Here is a 24,887-nt window from a genome sequence, read left to right as displayed (position 1 = left end):
GGCAGCTTTCTCCAGAAAGAAGTGATGACAGAGGTCACTGTTCCTTTTCTAGGCCCTTCCCTTGCAGAGACAGCAGGCAGGTGCCATATCTGAGACTCCATCAACCTGGCTCACACTGTTTGCCCCACCCTGGTGATTCCTTGAGGCTCTGCTGGGTTCAACCAAGATGCTTCCAGCGGCTTTTCCATACAAGTGGCTTGTCTTGGCTCATGCTTCAAATTTTCCTAAATTCTCTCAAACAAGCAGCATCTGGCTTCTGCATGTCCCATACCTATTGCCAAGTGGCCAATCCCAGAATTAGCAGCAGCTGGTCTTGATTCACAGCTTGGACACCCCTGGGTACCTTCAAGACTAGTACAAGATGTAGCCAAATGCAGACTGCTTTGTAGCTTATGCTGAGTGGCCCCAGACAGAACACAGGTGGTGGCTGACCTTGGCCTGCATCTCCTAGGAGGCCCCAGAGCCTGCACATCCAGTGAACAGCTAGAGACCATGCTGGAGCATCACCACCCAACCACCTCCACAAGGGATATACCTAAGGGGAAGACTCAGAGGGTACCAGCTGCCAAAATAAGTTCTGTTCTATGGAGTGGGCCCCTATGGTAGAGAGCTATCAGATTACTGGGGAGGAGAAAGGTAGATGCTACAGGAGGAAGTGACCTGAGGCAATGGTAAATAGATTAGGGTGGGACTGGCTAAAAATCTCTGGTATGCATAGAATTATGGGGCAGAAGATTTAAACAAAAGGGAGGCAGGAACTGGCTCTCTCTCTTCCTTGAGGATGCCTAGGTGATCATGCTGTAGCCTCCTACTGTTCCCAAAGGATGGTATTTTTAAATGAGGGAAGGAACTCTGGGAGCAGCTTTGGATTGCTCCAGCTTGGCAGAAAGTGGCAAGGTTATTTTTCTTTGGGTATTCTAGAGCAGTGGCCCCCAACCTTTTTGGCACCAGGGACAGGTTTCGTGGAAGACGATTTTTCCAAACACGTTGTGGGGAGGGACAGGAGGCAGAGCTCAGGTGGTAATCATGTTGCCGCTACAGGAGGCAGAGCTGAGGAGGTAATGCGAGTGAAGCTCCTTCACTTGCTTGCCTGCCACTCACCTCCTGCTGTATGGCCTGGTTCCTAGCAGAAGCTTTGAAGCAGAAGCCTGCCATTTTTCCAAAATTGTTTAGCTTTCGTATCTTGTTTAGTTTGTAAACTAACCTTCGAGAAACAGATAATTAATAACTAACAGGGGCAATGATAAGGGGAACTAGAGAACTAAAGATTTCAGCTTAGTTGATAGGTTTAAGTGACTAATGCATGTGGAAAGCTGTTATTCCAAAACTGTGTAGCTTCTGAATAAAGACTCTTTTACTTTTTCACCAAACCTCTGACTCTAAAATTTTGTCTAGAGGGTGGCAGGAAGCAGCAGGACCATAGTTGCTATTCCATAACACCTGTATAGCTGATCCTCCATGATGGTGAGATGTCACAGCCAGTCTTTGCTGTTTATGGGTCTGCGTAAATTCCTCCCATTGACCTACTAACAGCAATCAAAGCTCAACTATAAGAGAAGGGTGTACACAGTCCACGTGGTGAGCGCACCTCAGGTATCCAGCTTGGGTGATAGAGGAGGCTGTGCCACTGGCGTATAGGGCACTTACTACATTAGGTCACTATTCCAAGCCAGGGAGTTGTAGCAGCTCTACCTAATACATAGAAACAAACACAGGGAGGCTGCCAAAATGAGGGGACAAAGAAACACAGCCCAAATGAAAGAAGAGAACAAAACTCCAAAGGAACAAATTACAGGGAATCAACAGTAAAGTGGATGAAGCTGAGAATCAAATCAGTGATTTAGAACATTAAGGAAGCAAAAAACACCTTATTAGAACAACAAGAAGAAAAAAGAATCCATAAAAATGAGGATTGTGTAAGGAGCCTCTGGGACAACTTCAATCACACCAACATTTCGCATCATGAGGGTGCCAGAAGGAGAAGAGAAGACAGCAAGAAATTGGAAACCTACTTGAAAAAATGATGACAGAAAACTTCCCTACTTTGGTGAAGGAAATGGACATCCAAGTCTAGGAAGCGCAGAGTGACCCAAACAAGATGAACCCAAAGAGGTTCATACCAAGGCACATAATAATTAAAATGCCAAAGGTTAAAGACAAAAAGAAAATCTTAAAAGCAGCAAGAGAAAAGCAGTTAGTTACCCAAAAGGGAGCTCCCATAATACTGTCAGCTGACTTCTCAAAACAAACTTTGTAGGATCAAATGGACTGCCAAGAAATATTCAGTGATGAAAAGCAAGGACCTATAACCAAGATTACTTTACCTAGCAAAGTTATCATTTAAAATTGAACGACAGATAAAGAGCTCCCTAGACAAGAAAAGTTAAAGGAGTTCACCATCACCAAACCAGTATTATATGACATGTTAAAAAGTCTTCTTTTAAGAAGATCAAAGATATTAACAATAAAATAGCAATAAATACGTATCTATCAATAATTGAATTAAAATACAAATAAACAAAAAGCAGAACAGAAACAGAATCATATATACAAAGAACATTTTGAGGGTTGCCAGATGGAGTGGCGCTGGGGGGAATGAGCGAAAAAGGTAAAGGGCCCTGGCTGGTGTGGCTCAGTGGACTGAGCACCGGACTGTGAAGAAAAGGGCCATCAGTACGATTCCCAATCAGGGTTACATGCCTGGGTTGTGGGCCAGGTTCCTGGCAGGGGGCGTGTGAGAGGCAACCACACATTGGTGTTTCTCTCCCTCTCTTTATCCCTCCCTCTCCTCTCTCTAAAAATAAATAAAATCTTAAAAAAAATTGATGTTAAAAAACTAATATAAAAAAATTAAGAAGCACACATTGGTTGTTACAGAAAGTCACGGGGATGTAAAGTACAGCATAGGGAATATAACAGCCAAAAAATATTCATGTGTGACCCACAGACTGTGTAGGATGGCCTGAGGGAGTAGGTGGGGGTCTGTGTTAATGGTGGCCAAGGGACAACTGGGACAACTGTAATAGCATAAATAATAAAGTATAATTTAAAAACAAATGAAACAATAAAATATTGCTGGTGGGAACATAAAATGGTACAAACTCCTCTGACGAAAACTACTGGTAGTTTCTCCAAATTAAACATACATGTACCACATGATCTGGCTTTCCCTCTTCTAAGTGTTTAATCAAAGGAAATTAAAGAAAACATCTATACAAATATTTCCACATGAATGTTCTCAGTAGCTTAATTTGTAATAGTCCAAACTTGGAAACAACTCAAATGGGGAAACAACCCACCTGATATCCATAAACAAGTGAATGGATAAAAAAATTGTAGTACACCTACACAATGGAACACTACTACACAATGAAAAGACATGAACCATCAATACAGGCAACAAAATGGATCAATTCGAGAATAATTATGCTTTGTAAAAGAGGCCAGACTAAAAAGAGTAATATACTTGCTTAAATTTACATAAAATACTATAAAAACAAACCACTTACGTATATGTATATATAAAATATATATAAAGCAGACTAGTGGTTGCATGGGAATAAAGTAGGGTTAAAGAACGGGGTAACAGAGGGTTCTGGGGGGACACTTGGGGTGAATATGCTTGATATCTTGATAATAGATTAATAGAGAGATATCTATCTCCAAACATCAATTTTAAAACTTTATTGTATGTCAATTATACATTAATACAGCTGTAAAATCTGCCAATTTCCCCAAAGGAAGAAAGAGTTCTACTAGAGATAAGTGTAGTCCTTGTATAGTAACTCTGGGGTTAACTTTGTTAGGAATTAAGTTTATTAAGGGAGTACCTTTATGGTGTGCATTGTTGTTCCACTGGAGATTTCTCTTATCTCTGCTGAGAAGCAGTAGCAATAAACAATTATTCTTAAATTTTCCCTTGACTTTCACCATTGATCTAATACTCTATTTACCTCTGAATTTGTAAAGACTACCACTTTACTTTCCCCCAATATTGCTTTTAGGAAGGCGCTAGAGGAGTTAAACATGATACCCAACCACTTAAAAATCTGCTGTGCCATTTTTGTGGTTAAATTTTTCCTAATTCTTTCCTCAAAGAACTAAAAATAGAACTGCCTTTTGATCCAGCAATCCCACTGGTGGGACTATACCCTAAGAATCCTGAATCACCAGTTCAAAAGAACCTATGCACCCCAATGTTCACAGTAGTGTCATTTAGAGCCAAGTGCTGGAAAGAGCCTAAGCCCCCATCAGTAAATGAGTAGATCAAAAAACTGTGGTACATTTACACAATGGAATACTACGCAGCAGAAAAAAAGAAGGAACTCCTACCCTTCGCAACCGCATGGGTGGAACCAGAGAGCATTATGCTAAGTGAAATAAGCCAGGTGGTGAAAGGCAACTACCATATGACTGCACCTATAACTGAAGCTTAATATACAAAATGAAGAAATTAGCAAAACAGAACCAGAGACTTGGAAATAAAGAATAAACTGACAGTGACCAGTGGGGTGGGGGGAGGAGGATTACCAGGGAAAGAAGAGGAAGGGACAAGCAAAGGAATACAAATAGAGGACTCATGGGCACAAACAATGGGGGAGATTTACTGTGGGGGGCGGGTACAGGGTAGGGGTGATCAATAAGGAAAAAGGCAGGACAACTATAGCTAAACAATGACTTAGAAAAATTTTTTTCCTAATTCTGTTTGTGCTGCTACTGAATTTTTGGGCTATTTTTACTAGTTCTTTTTTGTGGGGGAGGGAAGAGCATGTATTTTTAATGGAATGCCCTGTACTAAGCTCTACACTATTATTTTTTCTGGTTAGAGATATCTCACAAAGATTGCTGCCTTCGGGGAAAAAGAAAAGCCCAAGTGAATAAATAATATGACAATTTTAGGAAAAAGAAACTGGGGTTATTGTTCAATGATTAAATCTGATTTTGTATAAGGGCTGTTTTTGAACTATTTACAAAAAAGGATTGCACAATGCACACATTAAAAAGCAAAGTAATATGCTTATGCATAAGATAGTTTGGTTTTTACAATAAAATAAGGTGTCTTAGAACAAATAAATGTTCTTGAAAATATTTATTAAAAACGGGAAATTATAACATTTCTAGATTATAAGTAATCAAATATCACTGACTTCATAAAATAAAGAACTGTATAAAGTCAATGGAACTGGGTTCTGAAGTCTGGTTATACCACAAGAACCTACAGAGCTTTTTGCTGATGTAGACATGGAGATTTTAATTCAGTAGATATGTATGAGTAACAAAAATTGTATAGTTCAATAAACTATACCTTTAATTTAAAGGGAAGAAAAATCTAGCAATACAGTATTTATGCATAAGCAATACTTACCAGTACCGGAATTTTGAGCCTAATGTAAAGTAATGTGCAAAAAAATTCTTTTGAGGTGGAAGTGGTCTGTCCAAACGGAAGAATGTGTGATGTTCTACACATGCTTTCCACAAATTTTTGCATGCTCTGTAATTTACCATATTAAATCCCAACAAGGTTTCTCTAGTTTCATGCTGTAAAAAATAATAAAAAGCAGGGAATACCCAGAAAATATCAAGATCTCATACTCCATTTCATTTACTTTTTACAGTTAAATATTGTAGACTTACAAACACTAATCACTCTATGTTTCTTTTTTTTTGTTGTTGTTATCCAGTAAAAAAACCCCCAGCAGAATAAATGTAAAGGTTTGCAAAGTGTGGATCTCATTCGGTAATATTACAATTCTTAGGGGCTTTACTTTAGAACATAGTTAGAAATAAGTTTAAAAACTAACATACATTTTTCAAAATTTACTAGCTATAATTTATATATATAAATTAAATATATAATTTATATATTAAATATAATACATTGAGTTATGGGAAATACAGTGTTGGAAAGAATTTTATCTTGCAGCTTCAAAATATAATCCTGGTCCATAAACTAACTTTAAGATATATCATCACATCTTTTAACAACATCTCTAAGCTTACAAATCTTTCTAGGTGTTAAATAAGGAGATAAAAATATTCAGCATTTCGAAATACTAATGCAACTCAAATTTAAAAATAAGCAGCAAGAGAACAGAAACATTTTTTAACTTTTCTCTGTAAGTTTGGCAGAAAATGCTATTTAAAAAGCGTCACTAAAGTCAGTTATATACGTTGAGGCACACATGTCACAAGTGTACAGCTCTGATTTTTACACAATGAATGCAATCATTTAGCCTCCAACCAGATCAAGAAACAGGTCATTATTAGCACCTCTGATGTACCCATGGTCTCCCTTTTCTACCATATTACTTTGTTTTTGAACTTTATATACATGAAATCATACATATGTGTCTTTAGGGCTGACTTTTGTTCCACATTATGTTTCTATATTCATCCATATAGTTATGAAGCAGTTATTTAGTCATTTTCATTCTACACAGTATTCTATCACATGAATATACAACTATTTATTTATCCATTTATTGTTGATAAGCATTTGAAATTTTCAATTCAGGTATGTATAAATATTGCTGCTATGTATATTCCTGCATGTTGTCTGATGCACATATGTATATTTTTGCTGCTGGATCGTAAGATATACATGTGTTCACCTTTAGTGGATAATGTCCAACAGTTTTCCAAATGGTTAGATCCATATATATGTCCCCACCTACCATCAGTGTGCATTCTATGTACTCACCACAGATTTATCACTCTTTTCATTACACTATTTTGGTGGATCTGGAGAAGTATCACATTTTGGTTATAATTTGTAATTCCCTGTTGATTAGTGAGGTTCAACATCTTTTCATGTTATTGGCCATGTGGATATCCTCATTTCTGCAGTGTCTATCAAGCCACTAGCATATTTTTGGATTCTGTTGGATATACAACCAAGGAGGTGGTGTGTGTGTGTATGTGTGTGTGTTTGTTACACACATATTCTGTGATACTTCACTCTCTTAATGATTTCTTTTGATGAATACAGTTCTTAATTTTAATACAGTCCAAGTTATTAAACATTTCTTTAAAGGTAGTTTTCTTTCTATGTCCTGTTAAAGAAATCTTTGTCTATCAAAAGGTCATGAAAATATTTTCCATAACTAAAATACAGTAAAATGCCCATGTATAAGTATTAATTACCATGTTAAAAGATAATATGCTTAAAGTGTCACCTTTTTAAAAAAGATTTTATTTATTTATTTTTAGAGAGAGGGAAGGGAGAGAGAAAGGGAAACATCAGTATGTGGTTGCCTCTCATGTGCCCCCTACTGTGGACCTGGCCTGCAACCCAGGCATGTGCCCTGACTGGGAGTTGAACCGGTGACCTTTTGGTTTGCAGGCTGGTGCTCAATCCACTGAGCCACACCAGCCAGGACAAAAATATCACTTGTTGATCACCAGAGAATTCTTAATTATGCTTAAGAGTTGTTTTGTATGCACTAACAAATACAGTTACATGTTGTATCACGTATCACAAACAACGAAAAATAACTGAATGTCTCAGAGTATGACTGCAGTAATTGTTCTCCGTAGAAGCAAAATCTTAGATGCTTTTATGTTCTCCCTTTTTTGACACTTAACTTCAAGAAGTCTACATGTGATTTTGACTTTTTACCAATTATATTTGGAATGTAACAAAAATTTCCCACATATATTATAAAAAGATATAAAAAACATGGAACTGAGAGATAAGTAGATTCTATTCCTCGACTGGTGTGGCTCAGTTGGATTGAGTGCTGACCTGATAACCCAAAGGTCACTGGTTCAATTCCCAGTCAAGGGCACATGCCTGGATAATGGGCCAGGTTCCCCAGTTGGGGGTGTGACAGTTGTTTCTCTACCTCTCTTTCTCCTTCCCTTCCCCTCTCTCTAAAAATAAATAAATAAAATCTTTAAAAAAATAGATATTTCAGAGAAAAAACATTAACAAGGCATCATTCTGCAGAGTATGCCTGTATACAGTCTTTAAATCAATTATTAGTTGACTTCATGTTACTGATATTACCTGAGGCTAAACACATTCCTAATGATACATTACCTCAGACAATGGTTGTGAGGATTAAATGATATGAAAATGATTGACACATTACCAGGTACACAGGAAGACTGCAATAAATGTTTGTTACTAGTAACAATAGTACTATTATGGGAACAAATTAGCAAAGTTGACTTCTTTACTATCTTCTATGCATATAAACATTTAAAGTAAAATATTTGTTCTCTAGTTTTCGGATAAAACTTACCATATTTTATTCCTTTAAACATTTATTGACATGTATAAAAATGTTCATAAGTAGCATTAATCATAATAGCTACAACGTAGAAGTGGCAAAATTGTTCACTAATATTAGAATGAATAACTAATTTATGGTATATTCATTCAGTAGAATATCACACAGCAATGAAATAAACTATTGCTATGTTCAGTAACATGGATGAATTCCACAATGTTAAGGGAAAGTAAGCAGACAAAAAGAACATTCTATAGAATTTCCTTTTGTAAAGTTCAAAAATAAACTAATTCATGGTGATACAAATGAGAATAATGTTTATCTTTTGGAAGGGTTAATGACTGCAAGTGGGCATCATCTCCATTAGCAATAATAACAGCTTCTGGGGTGGCAGTAATGTTCTACATATTAACTTTATATATCATATACTTATTAAGCACTATACGTAATATGTCTGCATACTTTTCTATTTCAATAAAAACTCTGTAGAAAAATATTTTGTGAGCATAAATGATGAATCATCGTGACTTAGATCAATATCTTCTGATAAAATGCAGCTGAGTCCAATACATTTTAAAGATTTTGAATGTTTTTATGCATACACAACAATCTTGAAATCTGCATTAATTTGTCAATATCTTTAAGAAATAATGTAAGTCAGAGGATAGGGTTGGTTTAATTTAATAAAATAGAGAAAGCTGCAAGATAAAATTCTTTCCAACACTGTATTTCCCATGATAACTCAATGTATTATATTTAATATATAAAAAGAACATTACCACTACAGAAAAAGGGAGAAATGTACTATATATTTATGAACTAGAAAACAAACTAAACACTCAGGTTCCCTAAAATGAAATGAGCTTATATATGAAAAGAAGCACTGTAGATTTAGTATTAAAGAGAAAAAGCACATATAATATGCCCAGTTACTACCCTCATGAATGGGACCGGGGAACTGATAATGAACATCATGATTGAGATCAGTTTCTAAGTTCAAGAGATAATAGAATGGGTAACTAGTGAAAGTGACCAGAGGGGATGGGGAAGGAGGAAAATGGTGGAAAGGGACTAGACAAAGAACATGTATGAATGACCCATGGACATGGACAACAGAGTGGGAATTGACTGTGGGAGTGGCAGATAAGTTGGGATGTGTAGAGGAGGGCAAAGGGCAAAAAATTGAGACAACTGTAACAGAATAAACATGATTTTTAAAAAAAGAATGGATAACCTGAAGAAATTTAAATCATAACCAGAGAAACAGTGGGGAAATAAATAAACCTTATCATAAAATGTGAATTAATTAACTCAGGAGGCAGTAATCAATAGTATTAATAACACTTTCACTTGCAATAAAGTTCTGTCATAAATGATTTGTCATTTCTGAAGACTTCATTTATATTAATAATTATTATATCAATACTCACCAATTCTTTTCGAAGTTGAATAAAAAACTGCTTGCACTTAAATGAAATTTTTACAATCTTCAACCTGAATAAAAAGTGAATGAATTGAAGTTTTTAAAATACAGAATAAAGATGTAAACATTAGCAAATTAAGAAAATCTTTGAAAAGATCAATAAAATTGATAGCTTCTAGCCAGCCTAAGAAAAAAAAAGACAGTATACAATTACTAATATCAGAAATAAAAGAGTAGACATCACTACAAATCCCACTGATATTAAAGCACAATAAAAGAATACTATGAATAAGTCTACATCCATAAATGTTATAATTTCAATGAAATAAACCAATTCTTTGAAAGACACATTCTGCCAAAACTCACATGGGAAGAAATAACTTGACCTAAACAGGTCTATACAGTAGTCTCACTTCATCTGTAGGACATATATTCCAACACCCCAGTGAATGCCTGAAAACGTGGATAATACTGAACCCTACCCTATGCTGTTTTTTCACTTAAAGGAAGGAATTTATGGCCTATCTTTGGCATATGCAAATTGTCAGCATCAGTACTTTGGCACTTTGTGGCCATTATTAAGTGAAATAAGGGTTACTCGAACGCAAGAACTAAGATCTGATAAACTGGGAGGGCTTCTAACTGACTAACAGACAGGTAACGGATACAGAGTGAGGATGCTGAAAAAAGGGATGATTCACATCTTTGGCTGGATGGAGCTGGACAGCACAAGATTTCATCACTCAGAACAGCACGCCATTTAAAATTTATGATTTATTTCTGGAATTTTCCATTTATTATTTTCAGATGATTGTTGGTAACCGTCCCACCTGGTCTCAGGGACTGTAGCCTCACCGACAGGCGAGAGGGCCCCAAGGCTGGATTTGAGCAAGGAGGCCTTGGAAAAATAGGTCACTGAGGAGACAAAACCTGTCTGGCTGGCAGGGCTGCAGCCTCTTCCTCCCTCACATCACCCTGCTTGGCCCGAGGATGGCTGGTTAGTCAATGATGGGTAAGACCCCTTGATGGCAGGAGCAACCTAAGACAGGCACAGTTGCATAGGGGGCATCAGGGAAGGACTTGGGGGACACAGACAAGGGGGAAAAGACCCTCACCCCTTGGCTTTGTCAAGTCCTCATTCTATCTGAAAGAAGTCTCCTTACCTCTTGGCTGCTCTGACTCAGGCTTGAAACAATACTAGAGGCAGAGAGCGCCCTGATCTGGGTCAGGCAGTTCCTGGGGGGAAATTAGGCCTAGAAGAGGAATGCATTAAATCTTATGAAACCTACTTTGCTAAGAATGCCCTTGAGTTAATGAGTTCTGGTGTTTGGGGTTCAAGCAAAGGATGAGTTTATTTTCTCAGGTTTTACCTGTCTATCAGACCCTGACCGGAGGCAAATCTCTGTGCTCCTTCAATTATTATCTATGATCACTATCTGTTTTCTGTAAATATAGCCTTTAGACATTGATTGATGAGCTTTGCATGCATGCTGTATACTTCTGCGCATATGTATATCGTTCTCAATAAAAGCCATTTCAAAAGAAAGGCTTGGGGCATTCTCCACTGGAGGGAATCGCCACCCCCTCTCCTGACAGGCAAGTCATGTATGGTACAGTTTATCTCTTCATCCACAGCAGCTGGGGGAACTCTGCAGGACACAGTACCCACATCAGGGGTTGGGTAACTGAAACTGTGGAAAGCAAACTTCAGATAAGAGGGGAATACTATAGCTATTAGATAAATTTAATTAATAATTAATCACCTTCCTAAAAAAGGCCATCAGCCCAGATGTGTTCACTGGTGAACTGTACCAAACATTTAAGCAAGACATTTTACCTATTTTTTACAATTCCTTTTAGAGTAGAGAAGCAGAGATATTAATTCTAAAGTCATTCTATGAGGTCAGCATTACCCAAATACCAAAACCAGACAAAGACCTTGCAAGAAAACTACAAAACAATCTTTCTCATAACCATAGATTCAAATGTCCTAAACAAAATATTATCAAATGGAATTAACAATGTCCAGGTGGGATTTATCCCAGAAATACAAGGCTGCTTCAACATTTGAAAATCAATTAATATAAACCAACATCTCAAAAGACTGAAAAAGAAAAAAAATGACAAGATCACATCAATGCATTCAGAATAAGCAGTTGACAAAATCCAATGCCTAGTTATTATTAAAAACTCTCAGTAAAGAAGGGATAGAGGGAAACTTTCTCAACTTGATAGCTTCTACAAAAACCCTGCAGCTAATATACTTAATGGTATGAAACTAAAAGCTTTCCTACTAAGATTAGGTAAAATGAATGGATGTCCTCTTTAACCACTCCTTTTTAATATCATATGAGAAGTCCTGTTAATGCAATAAGGCAAGGAAAAAAAATGAAAGATACACTGACTGGGAAGGAACACATAAAACTGTCTTTGTTCAGAGATGACATGATTTGCTATGTAGAAGATCCAAAAGAAATGACAAAAAGTCTCCTGGAACTAATAAATGATGATAACAACACTCCAGGTATAAGGTTAATATACAAAAGCGACTTGCTTTCCTATATACTAACAATCAACAGGTGGGAATCTGAAATTAAAAGCATAGTATCATTTATATTAGCACCCCCAAAATGAAATATGTATAATTATAAAAAATACATACTAGAACTATATGAAGAAATGATAAAATTCTGATGAACAAATCAAAGAAGATATAAATAAATGCAGAGATACTCAGTTCATGGATAAGAAGAATAAGTATTGTTTGTCAAGCTTGCAATTCTTCCCACTTTGATCTATAGGTTCAATGCAATCCCAATCAAAATCTCACCAAATTATTTGTGGATACTGACAAGTTGATTCTAAAGTTTATATAGAGAGGCGAAAGACTCAAAATAGCCAACATAATAATAAAGGAAAAATAGTTGGAGGGCTGATGCTAGCTGAATTCAAAACTTTCTATAAAGCTATAGTAATCAAGACAGTGTAGTACTAGTGAAAGACAAAACAAATCAATGATACAGAACAGAGAACTCAAACCTCCCTAAGTATAGTCAAATGACTTCTGAGAAAGAACAAAGGCAACACAATGTAGCAATGACACTCTCTTCAACAAATGGTGCTGGAACAACTGGACACCCACATGCAAAAATAAATTAATTTTGACAAAGACATTATACCCTTCAAAAAAATTAACTCAAAATGGATCAGAGATCAAAATGCAAAATGTAAAACTATAAAACTCCTATATTCAACATTGGGAAAAATCTAGATGACCTTGGGTAGGGTGATGTCCTTATAACACCAGAAACATGATTCATTAAAGAAATAATTAATAAGCTTGACCTCATTAAAATTAAAAACTTCTCTGTGAAAGGCAATAAATTAGAAGACAAGTCACAGGCTAGGGGAAAATATCTGTAAAAAACACATCTGATAAAGGATTACCCAAAATATACAAATAAACTTTTCAAATTCAATAATAAAACAAACAACTCCATAAAAAATGGCAAAGCCCTTTACAAACACGTCACCAAAGAAGATAAATAGTTGGCAAATAAGCGCAGAAAAATATACTTCACATTAGATATCATCAGAGAAATGCACATTAAAACAAGATACCACTACGCACCTACAGAACGGCCAAAATCCAGAATACTGACAATACCAAATGATGACAACAGTATGGGGCAACAGAAACTCTCATTCATTTTGGTAGGAATGCAACATGGTACACAGCTACTTTGGAAGACTGTTTGGAAGCTTCTTAAAATATTAAACATACTTGTACTGTACCATTTAGAAACTGCACTCCTTGGTATTTAATCAAAGGAACTAAAAATTTATATCCACACAAAAATGTGCACATGAATGTTAATAGTTTTATTCATAACTGCCAAACTTTGGAAGCAACCAAGATGTCTTTCAGCAGGTAAATGAATGAATAAACTGTTAATCCAGGCAATGGAATATTATTCAGCTCTAAAAACTAATGTATCAAGCCATGAAAAGATATGGATAACAAATAAATAGGTATCACTGAGTTAAAGAAGCCAATCTGAAAAGATACAAATTGATTCCAACTACGTGACATTCTAGAAAAGGCAACACTATGGAGAAAGGAAAGACATTAGTGGGTGACAAGGGTAGGTGGGCAGAATATTAGGCAGAGCACAGAGGATCCTTAAGGCAGTGAAACTTCTCTGTATATTATAATGATGGATGTCATTATACCTGCATATTTGTCCAAAGCCACAGAACGTATACTACCAAGAGTAAACCCCAATGTAAATTATGGATTCTGGGTGATTATGATGTGTCGACATAAGTTTCATCCTTGGTAAACAATATGTCATTACAGTGAGTGTTGTTATGGGGGAAGCTATGGATGTGTAGGGGAGGGGATATATGGAAATCTCTGTACTTTCCTCTCAACTTGGTTGTGAATCCAAAACTGCCCTAAAAAAAACAAAGCCTTAAAAAACTAAACAAATAAACAAAAGCTACATACAACACTTTGGAGAAAAATGTTAAGACTTCAAGGTTTTTTTTATACAATGATCCTAAAGTTTTAAATTTAATATTAAAAAACAATGACTTTTAAACTTTACCTTTCTACATTGCCTTTCTTCTTATATGCAACTCGTATTTTTAACCTTATATAAACACTCAGGTCTTTTTAATCTTCAGACCTAAAAGTCCTGAGGCCAAGAGATTCAATATCACTTCACAAAACTTTGGGATACTGGCCCAATCATCTAAAAGTTTCCATGGTAATTCTAAGTTTGAATATTTATGAAGTATGGCACTATGCACATAAGAAGTTCTCAGGAGAAGAAACAAAGATTTAAAAGTAGTGATAAATGAAAAAAAAGGAAATCTTACCCTTTGGGACTGCATGGATGGACCTGAAGAGCATTATGTTAACTGAAATAAGCCAGTAAGATAAAGACAAGTATAATATGATTTCACTCATATGTGGAATCCATTGAACAAAAAAAATTCACAAGTAACACAGCGACAGACTCATAGAGAGCAGGCTGGCAGCTGTGTGAGCGGGTGGAGGGATTAGGGCGGGAAAAGGGAGAAAAAACTCATGGACACAGACAACAATGTGGTGACTGCTTGGGGAAGTGGAAGCAGGTAGAGAAGGGTGTCAACAGGGGGATAAACGGTGATGGACTGAGACTTGGCTTGTGGTAATGAACACACAACACAGTGTACAGATGATGTGTTGTGGACTTGTGCACCTGAAACCTGTATAATTTTGTTAACCACTGTCACCCCAATAAATTCAATAAAAAGAGTGAAAAAAATGATGAAAACCTATGTGAGCTAAAGGATTTCAGCAAAAAGATATATATTAGAATAATAAGGAGGCAGAAAGTTTATTTAAAGAAATAAAGCATACAGCATCCCAAACCTGGACAAAGTAGATTAGTGGTTGCTTGCCGCTGGAGGTGGGTGGGAAACAGAGGAGGAGATGGGGAAATGACTCTTAATGGTTACGAGGTATCTTTGGGGAGGTAATAAAAACGCTTCAAAATTAGGTTATGGTAATGTACTCTGTAAATAAACTAAAAATCATTATTTTATACTTTAACAAGTGGAAATATGATATGTGAGTAATATATACATCAATAAATCTACATAAAATATAGTTTCATAAGCTATGTCTTTTAATTCTAGGGTTCAACACATTTATGACTTCAGTAGTACGTGTAACTGACATTTGCATTTATCACTGTTATAACATTTTTTGCTTGCCATTTGTCCAAAGTTTTGTGTGCTCCTTCTGGAATGGCAGCTGTATAATGATTTTTTATTGCTTTAGTGATTACCTTTATCGTTACTGTGTTTTTTTTCCCCCTCTCCTTTTGAAAATCATTTTATTAAGTAAAATTTGACATTCAACAAACTGTGCATATTTGAAGTGTACAATTTGATGTGACATTTTGATGTATATACTTGTTCAATCATCACAATCAAGAGTGACTATATCCATCATAGTCAAAAGATTCCGTCTGCCACTGTAATCCCCCTCACCCACCCTATCCCAAGGTAACAACTTACCAGCTTTCCTTGATTATAGACTAGTTTGCATTTCTAGAATTTATATGAATGGAATCATATATTATGCACTCTATTTTATCTTCCTCTTTAACTCAGCTTAACTATTTAGAGAGTCATCCATATTGCTGTGTTTTTCAATAATTATCTTTCTTGGCAAGTATTCCACTCTGAATATACCACAATTAGTTTATCTGTTCAGTGCATAATGGAAATGTAAGTTTTTCGTAGTTTGGCTATTACAAATAAAGTTGATATGACAAATTTGAGTGCAGGTCTTTATGCACAGATTTGCTTTAATTTCTCTTGGGTAAAAAGTTAGGATTAGAATGGTTCAATTATATGGTAGGTGTATGTTTAAATTTGTAAGGGACTGTAAAACAGTGTTTCAAATTGGTTGTACCAATGTATATATTAATATTGCCACACTAGCCTTCTTATGAGTACTATTTCCATGTATTTACATGTTTTATCTTTCATTTCTTTATTTTCAGCCAATCTATGTAGTACCCATATCTGCAAATAAAGCAGTTTTTCTTTTTTCTTTTCAACCTGTTTGCCTTTTAATTTCATATTCTTGCCATAATATGTTGCTTAGGACCTCTGTAACAAAGCTGAAGTAGAGAGAGTAAACACTTTTTCCTGATCTCACTTACATAAAAAGCATTGAAAATTTTACTATTTAGCACATTAACAGATTTCCCAAAGATGTCTGTAATCAAAATGTCCTTTTGTTTATTATTTTTTAATCCTCACCTGAGGACACTTTTTTCATTGTTTTGAGAGAGAAAGGAAATGAGAGAGAGAAACACCTACATGGGAGAGAAGCATTAACTGGATCGGTACATGCCTGGATCAGGGGGATTGATATCCAGACTGAGGATCATTTGCATCTGGACCGGGGATTGCATGTGCCAGGCCAGGAATGGAACCTGCAGCCTCTTGGTTACAGGAAGATGCTCCAACCAACTGAGCCACACTGGCCAGGACATATAAAAATGTCCTTTTATATATTTTTAGTTAGATTTTAAAAATTATGAATGGATAATTAATTTTCTCAAATTCTCTTACTGCATCTACTGAAACAAGTGTGGTTTTTCTTCATTATAATAATAAAGCTAAATATACTAAGTGATCTTCAAATGTTAAAGCAACCTGTAATAACCTCTACTTGGTCCAATAAATTATTTTTATATTGTTGAACTTAATTTGGTAAAGTTTTATTAAGGATTTCTGCATCTATTCCCATAAGTAACTATTTTTGTGAGGTCTTTGATATTAGAATTAAGGTAATAATTAGTTGGAATAGGTTCCTTCCTCCTTTATTTTCTAAAAGACATTATGTAAGATTGGTATTACTTTTACCTTAAATGCCTGATATAATTGACAAGGGAGTTCTATGGGTCAAAAAGCTTTTAATTATAATTGATTTAGTTGATATAGGAGTATTCAAATTTTCTATTTCTTTAGTTACTTTTGTTCATTTAGTGTTTCAAGGAATTTGTCCATTTAATCTAGGTTGTGAATATATTTGTGATATTCGAATCTGTTCATAGCATTCTTTTACTATGCTTTTAATGTCTGTAGGATCTGTACTGATGTCCCCTCTTTCATTCCTGATATCTTTTTTTCTCTGTCAGTGCAGCCACAGACTTTCATTAATTTTTCCCTACTTTGTGTTCATTTTATATTTAATTACTTTTCTTCCTTCCATCACTCTGAGTTATATTTATTTTTATAATTTCTTAGGATGGGAACTCAACACAAATGATCTTAGATTTTTTTTTCATTGAATATATACATTTAAATTATGTAATTCTGTCCTGGCTGGTATGGCTCAGTGGGTTGAGTGCTAGCCTGTGAACCAAAGGGTTGCCAGTTCAATTCCCAGTCAGGGCACAGGCCTAAGTTCCAGGCCAGGTCTCCAGTAAGAGGCGCGCAAGACGCAACCACACATTGATGTTTCTCTCTCCCTCATTCTCCCTCCTTTCCCCTCTCTCTAAAAATAAACAAAATCTTAAAAAAAAATTATGAAATTGCCTCAAAACACTTCAGCTGCATTCCCAAAATTTCATGTTCATGTTCTATCTTTCATTTCTGCTAAAGCTATTTCTAATTTGTCTTGTGATGTTTCTTTCTTTGACTCATGGTTTAGAAATATTTATTAATAAGTCTTTGGACTTCTTCTAGTAATCTGATTGTTACAGATTTCTAATTTAATTTCACTGTCATCAAAGAATATACTCCACGTGATTTAAATTTTAAAATTTTTATTGATTGATTTTAGAGGGGAAGAAATGGAGGGAGCAGAGAGACGAAGAGGGACAGGGTGGAGGGTGAAGAGAGATGAATAGACAGATAGATATTGAAGTTAAGTGTAATTTGTTGTTCCACTTACTTATGCATTCGCTGGTTGATTCTTGTATATGCCCTGACTGAGGATCAAACCTGCAACCTTGGCATATGGGGACTATGCTGTCACTAACTGAGCTACCTGGCCTAGGATGTTTAAACTCTTTAAAAATTTTATTTAGGCTTGTTTTATGGCTCAACATATTTTCTCTCCTAATAAACAAACCATGTGCACTAGAAAGAATATGTATTCTGCTGCTGTTGGGTGTAGGAGTGCATAAATATCAATTAAGTCAAGATAGCTGTTAGTATTAAAATCTACTCCAGTTGATTTTATTGTCTAGTTTTAGTATTGATTGTTGAGGAGATGCTCACATTTCCAAATATGATTGTAGAACTATTTCTCCTTTAGTTTCTGTGTCATGTATTTGGAAACTGTTATTAAACAATGCACACTTATAACTGTTTCTTGGTTTTTTTTCTGGTCTATGGGCCATAGTTTCCTTTTCTTTGCATGCTTTTTAATATTTTTTTGGAAAGCTGCATGCTACCAGTATTGCAGTAACTTTGATACTGATTTCCATTACCCACAGATTGTTACTGTTACTTGTTGGATTATTTTCATGAACTCTATCCCCACTCATCAACACCCAGTGTTAAATGTCTGCTGATGCTTTTCCGGGAAGCACAGCTTTGGATATGACCACAGTAATTCTAAAATGAGAGTGGTACAAGTCATCCCAGTCTTTCAATAAGCACACCCAGCTGTAACACTTCCCTAATATCCATACTCTATTTTTTGCAATGATGCTCTGGGGCATAAATTCCTTTAGAAACTAAAGCAATCATGTTGTAGCTTCCTTAAAGGAACAGTTTGTTAGTTAGTTTTTTGAGACTATATCCTCTTTTACCTTTGTTTTTGTCTCTCCTGTTGTCTCTGGGTTGCCCTAGAGATTATTCTTTAAGTAGCCTGAGCCTTGTGGTTATTTAAATTGTAATCCCCTGTTATACAAAAGCGCTGTTGATGTGGTAGTAAGTGTGGATTGGGAGGAATCATTCTTTATGCCTATGATTAGGTCTCAATAGTTTAGTGGCCCGTGATCCTTGGCTATGGCCTTCAGTGCTCTTCAGCTCATTTGCTTAGGAGAGAGAGTAAAGGGGGGGACTGGAAATGGGTATTTCCCTTCCCCCACTCTGAATAGGCTCTTATTGGTAAACACCCATGTTGGTTAAGTATTGGTAAAACAGATTTCCTTAAGGACAGACTTTCATTCAAAAGAAGAAAAAGTGGACTGGCTGCTGTGGCTCAGTTCATTGGAGCATTGTTCTAAAATCGAAATGTTGTGGATTTGATTCCTGGTCAGGGCACATTACCTAGGTTGCAGGTTTGGTCCGCAGTCAGGGCATGTGATATTTCTATCTCTATCTTTCTCCCGTCATCTCTCTCTAGTATCAATAAATGTATCCTGGGGGCAGGTGGTAGGGGGAGGATTAAAGAAAAAAAAAAGATCAGAAAGCTCTGAGCATTATCTTAAATGGTTACTTCCCTGCTTACCAGCACCACCATCCCCAACTCTTCCAGAGCATAAGTACATTTTTCTCCAATTTTCATCTTGAGAACCTTACGGCACCTACTAGTAAAACTTACAGAAGCATTGGAGCCTCCTTAAGGCTAAGACATCAAGAGTTTTCACCTCTCAAGCTAGTTATTGCTTAGTCTCTAGCAATTAGTCAATTACTCTGTAAGTATTCCTACCAGTTGCTGGCTGCAGCAGCAGTTTCTAGTCCTGTCATTTTTTTGATAGCTAAACTGTCATAAAAAAATATTTTATTTATTTTTAGAGAGAGGGGAAAGGGAGGGAGAAAGAGAAGGAAAGAAACATTGACGTGTGAGAGAAACATCGATCACTTGCCTCTCACACACCCCCAACTGGGAACCTGCCCCACAACCCAGGCATGTGCCCTGACTGGGAATCAAACCAACAATCTTTTGGTTCGCAGGCTGGTGCTTCATCCACTGAGCCACACCGGCCAGGGCAGTAAACTGTCATTCTTTCTATTCACCTGTCTTTCCAGTTTTCAGAGCTGCTGTCTGACTTGTGTCCTTAATTCTCTGAGGGATCTAAAAAGAACTGTTAATTTTCAGGGGGTTTTTTCCTTATAAGGACAGGAGTGATGATTTCCAAGTTCTTTACCTGCTGGACTAAGAACTAGAACTCTCTTTTTCCCATCTTATTTTTTTAATGTTTTTTTTTTTTTTTGATTAGCATTAATTTTAATGAAATCTAATTTAGAGAATGCAAGTAACTCCAAATCACTATTCAACATTTTAAAAGTATGAACCTGAATTGGATAATTCAGGGATAGCCATACATGGAAAGATACAAGGGAACATATTTATTATGCGATACACTACTTCTTCTACATGTAGCTCTAATTTTGAGAGAAGAGGTAAGTGAGAAGCTTGTGCTTCAGAATCTGAAAGATCTGAGTTTAAAGTTCTTTATCATACTTATCAGTTGTTCAACCTTAGACCAGTCAACCTCTTTGCCATTTCTCATTTTTTATCTGTAAAAACAATGCTAATAACACCCAACTTTGAGGGTTCTAGGCTAAAGGTAGAAATGCATTAAAGTTCATTAGTGATTTTTTCCTTGTCCTGGTATATTAAAACTACCAGTTCTAAAACTTCCAGCTTTACTCTAAACTCTTTATTCATGTAGAAATTTGGTTAATTCCACCATTTAGTTTTTGGCTTGAATATAATATTTCAAATATTAATATAAAAGTAGCTGAAATGTACATGATACCACAATAGAGCTATAATCATTATCAGTTTTCAAGTAATTTTTTTATACAATACTTTGTTAAAATGTTGATTTAAAAGTACTGACAATTCTATACACACCAACTTAGTATTAGGTGATGAGGTTAATATGGTCACTTATTCACATAGAGTATCTTTTAAAATTATATTTTACTGATTATGCTATTACAGTTGTTCTGATTTTTATGCCTTTGACTTCCTCCACCCAGCACCTTTCACTCCCTCATGGTGAGGGGCAATCCCCCCGCAACATTGTTCATGTCCATGGGTCATATGTGTAAGTTCTATGGCTACTCCATTTCCTGTACTGTACTTTTCATCTCCATGTGTTTCATCCCCACGTAGTTTCTGTAACTACATATTTGTAATTCTCAATCCTCTGATCTCTTCACCCATTTCCCCAACACTCCCCTCCCATCTGGCAACCATCAAAACACTTGTATCCATGATTCTGTCTCTGTTCTTCTTGTTTGCTTAGTATGCTTTTTAGATTCAATTGTTGACACACAGAGTATTAATAAGTATGTTGCTTTTGTAAAAATAGATCCATATTTTAAGAAAAGTATGCCACATATTTAATGATTATCATTGACTCTACTAATTTTCATTAGAAATCAATTAATATTAGATCTTAAATCATGGCTACCTCTGGTATATTTATAAATTTATTCATTGTGGTATGTATTGTTATGAGTAGTCAGGATCACAAGAAATTCTTATATTCCATGATAATGTAAATTTAGTAGCTTTAAGAACTTTAAATCCCATCTACTTAGTTTAATTACATGAAAATAAAGTTTAAAATGAACACTATATAAGGTTTTCCAATCAGTATCTTAAATGCTCATGTCCCCTTTTTTCCCCCTAATCTAAATTGGATGATACACTTGGAAGTATCTATTTCTCAACAATAAACCAGCTCCAAGCATATTTACCAATAAAATAATACACCAACTCCTGTGCTTATAGAATACATAAGATCCTTCATAATCTGAATCCAATTTCTTAAGCATCATATTCCTAAATTCTTGTTCTCTTGCTTCTATACTCAATTAAGAAAACTGAGGGAGAAACCAAACCAAATAACCCAACATTTCCTCAACTTGCCATGTCTTTTCTAATCAGTAGGTCTCTGCATACACTTGGTACCTCTACCCTGAATTCACCAATGGAACCCTTTACACACATGTCTCTTCCACACTTCCTTTTCCCTGAGGAAATTTTTAATTATCCTTTAAAGACCATCTCAAATATCATGGGGCCATTAAAATTTTCTCTAGAGACATTGTATCCTTTGTGTTTCTAAAGCAATTTGCCAAAACTCTTTCAGATCATTGTTTAATAATAGTAAAAGAATATGTATACAATACAGAATTTTGACAATACAGAAAAATTAATTACCATGATATTTTAACCCACATCATCTGAAAAGTATTTCTGATTTTGACATTTCTATAAAATAAAAAATAAAAAAGTAATGCCATGGCCAGTGTGGCTCAGTTGGTTGGAGCATCATCCCATAAACTAAAAGGTTATGGGTTCATTCCCCGGTCAGGGCACGTGCATAGGCTGTTCTTCGATCCTCAGTTGGTGCATGTGTGGGAGGCAACCAATTGATGCTTCTCTCTATCATCTATGCTTCCTCCCACCCCTTTGCTTTCTCTCTAAAAGCAATGAAAAAATGTCCTCTGGTGAGGGTTAAGGAAAAAAAAAAGTATTTAAAAAAGCTGTCTTTAGTAAAATCATAAACATAAAGATGCACATCTACAAAATTTTTCTTACTGTGTTTTATAATAAATTTTTGTATGTCCACTTTTACGTAGAGACCATGTATTGAATTGCTTTTTATTCTCCTTTAAACATACCACAGTTTGAATTACATAGGAAGCATTTAGAAGATGTGACATGAAACACTAAGTGATGTTTAGTTTTCTTTTATGAATTATACAGAGGTATGATTTACTTATACAATGAAATATACCAAACAGAACCCTGTTTGGAAAACAAGTCAGTTAATTTTGACAAATGTTTTAGACTGTGTAACTTCCACCCACCAAACTCACCATGTAACAACATTTCCATCACCTCAAAATGTTGACCTGGTGCCCTTTAGAGTCAACTGCCTCCTGTTTTCAGTCTCTGGCAACCACTCGTCAGCTGTATCCATAATTTATGTTTTCTAGAATTTCATATAAATGGAAACAAAGAGTATGTATAGACTTTTGTGTCTGACTTCAAAAATCAGCATAATGTTTTGAGGATGGGGGTCATCCATATGGTTTAGTTTATCAATAGTTCATTTCTTTTAATTGCTGAACATGTTTCCTTTGTGCACGTACACTGTAATTTGCTTATCCTTTCAACAACTGATGGACATTTGGAATTCTGTTTTGTGCTGTTATGAATAATTTAGTTATGAACATTATTGTGCAAATCTTTATGTAAACTTATGTTTTCATTTTTCTTGGGTAAATATCTAGGAATAGAATTGCTGGATTATATGGTAACTCTATGTTCAACTTTATTATTATTGTTTTATCCTCACCCAAGGACATTTTTTTTTCCCCATTATTTTTAGAGAGAGAGGAAAAGAGATAGGTAGACAGACTGGGAATGTGCCCTAACTGGGAATTGAACCCATGACCTTGTTTGGTCTACAGGATGATGCTCCAACCAACTGAGCCATGCCAGCCAGGGTTCTGTTTAACTTTAAAGAAACTGCCAACTTTTCCAAAGTTGGTGTACTAGTTTGTATTCCCAGCAGCAATGTATGAGAGTTCTAGGTGCTCTTCCTCCTTGCCATCACTTCGCATTGTCATTCTTTTTAATTAGAGCTGTTCTAGTAGGTATAGTGTAAGACTTTGCTACGGTTTTAATTTGTATTTCACTGATGACTGAGAATCTTTTCAGGTGCTTTTTGGCCACATAGATCTTTTCAGTGAAAATGTCTATTTGAATATTTCACCTATTTTTTAAATCAAGTTGTCTTCTTATTACTGAGCTATAAGAATTCTTTATATATTCTTGATGAGTCCTTTATCAAATATATATATTTTTTAAAAACTGTGTCTTGTCTTTATCTTCTTTAGAATGTCTTGAAAAACAAAAGTATTTAATTTTGATGTTCATTTCATTAACTTTTTATTTTATGGTTCATGTTCTTGTGACTTAGAGGAAATTTATCTTTAAAAAAATGTTGTGGCAATTTTATAAAATAATTGCTTCTGTCAGTTATCATACATAGTTCCATAATAGCAGCATTGAAGTGACTAATTACAAAAACCTATTAAATAAAAATCATATATTGAAAAATCAGCAACAAATATTTTAAAAGCTATAAAGAGAAACAGATTAATACAAGTTATTTTGTATTTTTCTTTCCCTAAAGACAATCATGTTTATTTTTAAAAACCCAAGTTATTATATGATATACATATATACAAGAAATATGATAAATGTGATTTTTATGATTTTCATGTTATTCCATTAAAGGGAAATGGCAGATGGTACTTTTCCTTTTTCTTTATTCTAGGATACAGAAGTGACAGTGGGTGAGCCATCCTAGACAATGAGGACAAGGATAAAATGCTAAGGACAGTAGAGCACTGAAACAAAAACAAACACACAAAAACAGGAGTTTTTATATCCCATTGAGCTGCTGTAGTTTCTAAGCACCAATTTAAATCACTCTAATAGTGGGTATTTGTTGCAGCAACCATACCCGGATTTCAACTAATAAACCATTACCTCACTGAATGCATTTAAATGAAATACTTTATTAAAAGCCGATAGCAAGGTGCAAAAGAGAGTAAACATGATGTTAGCTATTAGGTTACAGCACAAATTTAGAGATTCTCTAAGAGAAAAATTCATGAAATAATACTTGATAAGCTAAGCAATTTTTGAAATAAGTAACTCAATTATTTTGGTATTTTCTGATAGATTCCAAGTAAGTGAAATAAATTTGCATGCCAACATTAAT

The 24,887-nt window shown here is 35.4% G+C and overlaps 1 protein-coding gene across 2 annotated transcripts in view; it reads right to left on the bottom strand.

The window, feature by feature from the left end:
• Positions 1-24,887, bottom strand: part of PTPN4 (protein tyrosine phosphatase non-receptor type 4) — a 258,211-nt gene that overhangs the window by 79,704 nt on the left and 153,620 nt on the right. For both annotated transcript variants that reach the window (XM_054575007.1, XM_054575008.1), the window contains 2 exons: positions 9,665-9,728; positions 5,366-5,538 (listed from right to left, as the gene is read on the bottom strand). In XM_054575007.1, the coding sequence (XP_054430982.1) occupies positions 5,366-5,538; positions 9,665-9,728 (237 nt within the window). The remainder of the gene's footprint in view (positions 1-5,365; positions 5,539-9,664; positions 9,729-24,887) is intronic.

Source organism: Pteronotus mesoamericanus, unplaced genomic scaffold (assembly GCF_021234165.1).
Source record: "Pteronotus mesoamericanus isolate MK-2021 breed Mesoamerican mustached bat unplaced genomic scaffold, CSHL_Meso_final contig_27, whole genome shotgun sequence".
NCBI lineage: Eukaryota > Metazoa > Chordata > Mammalia > Chiroptera > Mormoopidae > Pteronotus > Pteronotus mesoamericanus.
This window is presented reverse-complemented; position numbering and strand designations above follow the sequence as displayed.